We start from the raw sequence: 5,834 nt of genomic DNA on the forward strand, positions 1-5,834 counted from the left end.
AGTATCCATAGTTTCAATGGCTTGATGACCATAGCTCAACTTTGTTGTTGTTGTTATGTGCCTTGGAGTCAGTTCTGACTCATAGCGACCCTATACAGGGTTTCCAAGGCTGTAAATCTTTACGGGAGCAGAAAGCCTCATCTTTCTCCCGTGGAACAGCTGGTAGTTTCGAACTGCTGACCTTGTGGTTCACAGTCCAATTCTTAGCTGGATTTTTCTCCAGCTTGGTACATATGGAAAGAGAGAGGAAGCTATGCTGTCTTTGGCCAGACATTTTACCTCTCTTGACTCAGCTCTAAGATGTGGGGATAAAACAGACTGTGAGGACCCTGTCAGTGTGTGTATTCTCTAGAAAGCCACAGAGAACAGCCATTCACAGAGTCATTAATACATGGGTCTCCTCCACAGAGGCATTAATACATGGGCCTCCACACCCACTCATGGAGCCATGAAACAGAAGTTGGTGGGGCATAGGCGCTGTCCTCGCCATGGTGTCTATATCAGCGTGTGGGTACAGAGGGAAGGAGGAAAGGAGATATACCCAAGACATCAGAGTCCCTCCCCACCGAGGAGGGTGCCCCACTCACCCCCACAAAGGAGGGCAGCTCTTTGCGCAGAAGTTCCTTCATCTCCCCCTTACTCAGCTTGAACTTGTTGCCTTCCTTGGATGAGTACTGATGGAAGGTGGTGACTATCACACCCAGTGCTTGCTCCAGGAGAGTGGCCATCTTAGATCTGGAGCAACAGAGGTGTTAGGCTCTTGGGGCTCCCAACCAACCTGTAGGACCCACTCCCTCCCTTGGACTCCAAACTTCTTTCTGAGTAGAGAGACAGAGCTGTTTCCCCTCAGATTGGATCTTTGAGGTCAGGGACCACATCTCCACCTCACACTGTCAGAGGCTTACCAAGGGCAGGGCGTCATGTCCTCCCTGATCTCACTTGGGGCCACCTCTGAGTCGCTGTAAGAAGGAAAATGGTAAGATGACTCCATTTGACTCCCCTCCCACAGGAGAGTGGGTTGTGCATCAGGTTTTGCGGTCCCTGGGCATCTGCTAGTAGGTGGGGGCTCCCTGAGCTGTCTGGCAGCGGCCACTGCTCTAGCCTAAAAGCATAAGGTTTGCTGTAGAGGCCTTTTCCTACTTAGACTAAGGCTCTGGAGGATGCCAGAGGGTGTCTCTCTCCCATCTAACTAAAAGCTCTCTTGGGGCAGGGCCATTTTCTCCTCAGATTGGGACCTCTCAGAGGACAAAGATTATGTCACCCTCAGCTCCGCCACCCAGCACTGGAGGCCCCTGAGCCTTGGGGGCCATCTCTAGGCAGCCAGGACAAGTTTGCGTAGGCAACAAAACACAGGGCCTCTTCACCAGGAAGGATCCTGGCTATCAGTTACTATTGGAACCAAAAAAATTTAAATGTCTAGTACTCTGGAATCAGGACAAACACAAGGACAGACCTAGGGGCCATCTCTGGCAAAGCCCTGCCTCTGAGCTTGCTCAGACTGGCTTAGGAAGGTTCCGCAGATCCCAATACCGGAGGCAGGGAAACTTCTGAGCCAGCCCTGCCTTCACCAAGGCAGGAGAGGGCAGAAAGCCCGCAGAGCGGTGCCACTGTTCAGGACCAAGAACCAGGCGGCCAATCATTTGAGATCCCTGGCTCCTGTTCTTTAGTCCTGCTAGAATCCAGGACTTTGCAAACAAACAAACAAGCACTTTTAGACCTAGACTCCCAAAGAAGGGCCCCCAGGCTGAAATACCTGAATTGAGAGAGCCACAGAGGAACCCTCAGACCAAGAGACATACAGAGGGTCCTGGAATAAGACCCCTGAATCTTACTTTCCACCAAGGAAGCCAGGTGCCCTAACTGCCCTTCCCACTCTCCCCCCACTGTGAACCAGGCTGCAGGATGGGCCCAGCGCTGTCTCTGCCTCCACAGGATAGATGTACTCACCAGATCTGTTAGCAGGAAGGAAGGTAAAGCAGCCAGGTACCCAGGGTGGGGATTTATAAGCCAACCTCACTTGGCCCCCAACTTAGCATTTTAAGGAAACTAAACCTGTTCCAACCCGATCCTTCCAAATCTGGCCTACTGCCATTCCACCGAATCCATTCATGCCCCCTCCCTCCCAGAAAACATGGTTTCCAGGACCAGTAGAGAACACCACCCAGTCGAGGGCAGCCCAGAGCCCACCCAAGCCACCGCAGGGAGTAGGGGCACCATGGAGTAGAGGCCCAGCCCATGGTTAAGGAGGCAGCCCCTTTTCACAAGGTCTGATTCTCCTGAGGGTGTGCTGAGAGTCACAGCTCATTCCTGAGTCTGCAGCTGCAGGTGCCAGCATGGCCTCTGTAGCCATGGGTGTGTGTGCCTTAAACCAGAGGACTCTCCACTTACCCCTCCAACTCCATGGGGCCCTGGTTGTCTCATGGTTCAAATGAGCAGAATGGACAGGTATGTGAGTGTGTGAGAGAGGAAAGAGCCATGGCATCAGGGAGAACTGCTGTGTCTCCCTCCAGGAAGGTAGGGCTGATTTCTGGGGATGGGGAAAACAAAGTTATTTCTAGTGGCAGATACCAGAAAGCCTCTCAATGAGTTAACTGGGGTGCTTTTAAAAAACCTTGAAAGACTCCTTTAGGAATAGGAAGGGGTCTGGAAGGAGATAGGGAAGCGAAAAGAGATCTGGCTTTCCTATGCACAGTGTAAAGAAGACTTGTTATTGTTAAGTGCCATCAAGTCAGTTCTGACCCATAGTGACCCTGAATGGGGTTTCCAAGGAGCAGCTAGTGAGCTTGAACCACCGACCTTATAGTTCAAACCTACTTTGCAGTCCAGCGCATTAAGGCACCAGGACTACAGGAGGATTTAAAAGGAAAACAGCAAAACTTTAGCCTCCTCTTCTTCAGTTTCCTGGAGATGGGACTGAGACAGGGAGCATAAGTAGGGGATTGGACAGTTTTCCCAACTCAGGCCAGACCTGAGGTAGAGGCCACAGCCTACGTTTCCCCTCCCCAACTTCACCTGCACAAGTGCCCTCACCACCCAGTGAAGAGCAAACACTGTTGCTTTTCAGAAACCAGCCCCAGGGAAGGGTTGCCCAGGAGAACAAGCTTCACACTGCCCAGGCCACCACCCTCTCAAGCCCCCTTTGCCTACTGCTCTTTGTCAGTCGGAATCTCAGTGTGGGCACCGCCCTTCCTGTGGGCTCAGCAACCTTCCCCTTCCAGATGTCAAGTTGCTCGTTCCCCTTCCCCACCCCCACCCCAGAGTCCCGCCTCATCCTAGGTGACTCACCCAGTGGTTCCAGGCCCAGATACCCAGGCAGTGACTCAGAAGCACCACCCTCCTCCTCCCTCAGGGCCAGGGCAGCAGGAGTCTCAGAGCAGCAGGCGGAAACCCCAGCCCAGCCCAGCCCAGCCCAGCCCAGCCTGGGAGTGCAAGCACTGCCACAGAGACCCACTCCCCAAGGTGAACCCTGAACTGAGAACTGACCAGGGACCAGACCATGAAGCCAGGCAATCTCTTCCTGGGGGTCATTCTGGAATTTGGAGACCAGCTGGACAGGCTGGAACCCCGGCACCCTCCTCTATACCTTGCACACCTTTCCAGCGCCCCTTCCTCTCCAAGGCACTTGAATCCCTTTCCATACCTTCTCCTCCCAACCAAACCTGCTCTCAGATAGGACTTGGAGTAAAACTCCCTCACACAGAGATTGAGACCACTGGGGTTCCGTGAATTGCTTTCCACAGTAATTCTTCCATTTTAACTAAAAACATTAATAGGTCCCTCCGTATGCAGACACCACAGAGAGCTGACAGTGCAGTCCTCCTGACAAGGGTCCCCCACCTGCTCTCCAGCACCCCACCACCACCACCCCATACACTCGAACTGCCTGGTTCACTGTGCCTTGAACACAGTGAGAAGTGCCTGCTCCAATCTCCAAGCCTTCGCTCATGTTCTCCCTCTGCTCAGACTGTGTCCCCCATACTCACTCCCTTTGAAGTCCTGCCTATCCTTCAAAGTCCAGTTAAATGCCACCTACTTCATGGAGCCTTCCCCCAACCCAACCAGATTGGGTTTCAACCTGTTCTGTCTTGTACAAAGCATTCTTTTGTCCTTTGCTGGTGGACCCACAACAATATGCTTTAGACTGAATCACTTGTGTACTTGTTTTCTCTCACCCACCACCCCCACTCCCCCATGGTGAGCTCACTGGGCAGAAACTGGATCTTATTCATCTCCACATAAGCAGGACTGAGCTTCGCCCACACAGGTCCAACCAATGTTTATAGATACTGAATGACAATAGGAGAATGGGAGTTCTGGGGTAGTTTTTAAGGACACAGGGGGTCTTCCCAGCTCCCCAAATCATACCACTAATTACACGACCAAATCATAACTTCTCCTCAGGCTCCCAGGAGTGGAACTGAGACATCAGGTTGGAAAACAGAACTTGAGAGACCAACAAGTCCCTAAGGATGACTGCAGGAAACATGGACTCCAGGGGCCTACTGAGCAAACTCCCCAGCAGGCAGGGATGGAGGTAGGAAGCAGACAGAGCAGAAGGGAGAAACAAGGAGACAGTCAAATGAAGCCCTAGAGACAAACAGAGGGGGCAAAGGATTATAAAAAGAAGCTGGGAGGAAAATGTCAAAGAAAAATCCAGTCACAGAAACATAGGGACTGTGAGTGAACAAGATGAGAGAGAGGGCTCAGGGAGGAGACTCTTTAGGGAACAGACGCCTTACTTGGGGCACTACCCAGAGATTTGTTCATAACCAGGGTGTCTCTACATCAGGAACCAAATCAGGACTGTGCCCACCAAATGACCTGGGCCTGGTGAAAATCACAATACTTTGCCACAATTGACTGTGAGAGGACAGTGGTGATTCAGCAGTAGAAATCTCTTCTCCCAATCAGGAGACCTGAGCTAGGTTCCCAGCCAATGCACCTGTCTGTCAGGGGAGGCTTGCATGTTGCTACAGTGCTGAACAGGTTTCAGGGAGTTTTCAGACAAGACAGACTAGGAAGAAAGGCCTGGAGACCTACTTCCAAAAAAATCAATCAATAGTCCTTGTGTCGCTCTGTTGATTAATGCGCTAGACTGCAAAGTCGGTTTGAGCCCACAAGGTCGGAGATTCAAGCTTGGCAGCTGCATCTTGAAAACCCTACACAGGGTGGCTATGGGTCAGAACCGATTCAACAGCACTTAACAACAAGAGAAACCCTATGGATCACAATGATATGATCCCCAACCAATTATGAGGATGGCGCAGGACAAGCTATACCTGAGTCACCCTGAATCTAAACTGACTCCTTGGCAGTTAACAGCCTCTGCTGTGTGACCTTGAGCAACTGACATTCTCCTGTTCTCTTTAAAGGCAGAGAAACCAAGACACAGGCAAGCAGTGGAGTCATCATCCAAGACAGTGATTCTCCCTAATCCCAGCCTGAGAGGCTGGGTCCTCACATTCCATTCACCCACTCACTCCACTCCAAATGCTGTTTCCCACCAGCTGCCTCCTGCTCTTTACCCATCCAGTCATGACCCCTGGTGGTAAAGGCCTGTCATTGCAGGACTGGTCTCCATTGTTACCCTCCATCTTGTCCCCCATCTGCTGGCCCTTCTTGATTTACACACGAGGGGGCAGTGCTCACTCATCTCCAAGCACTTGCCCACACCTTTCACATCCGCTTGCACATAGAAGGCATTTCCTGGACAATCCCTGCTAAGAAGCCCAGGTGGACTTCTGAGATGGAAACTGAATACCTGGAATCCTTAGGGATAAGGGTAGGTGGGAAATAGGTGTCAGAAGTGCAAAAGCAAACATGGCCAAGCTCTG

At 51.7% G+C, this 5,834-nt stretch overlaps 1 protein-coding gene across 1 annotated transcript in view; it reads right to left on the reverse strand.

Moving 5' to 3' along the window:
- Positions 1-728, reverse strand: part of S100A2 (S100 calcium binding protein A2) — a 2,066-nt gene extending 1,338 nt beyond the window's left edge. Inside the window, exon 1 of the mRNA XM_006861719.1 lies at positions 588-728. Within this exon, the coding sequence (XP_006861781.1) occupies positions 588-728 (141 nt within the window). The remainder of the gene's footprint in view (positions 1-587) is intronic.
- Between the last annotated feature and the right edge of the window lie 5,106 nt (positions 729-5,834).

This window comes from Chrysochloris asiatica, unplaced genomic scaffold (assembly GCF_000296735.1).
Source record: "Chrysochloris asiatica unplaced genomic scaffold, ChrAsi1.0 scaffold00042, whole genome shotgun sequence".
Classification (NCBI taxonomy): domain Eukaryota; kingdom Metazoa; phylum Chordata; class Mammalia; order Afrosoricida; family Chrysochloridae; genus Chrysochloris; species Chrysochloris asiatica.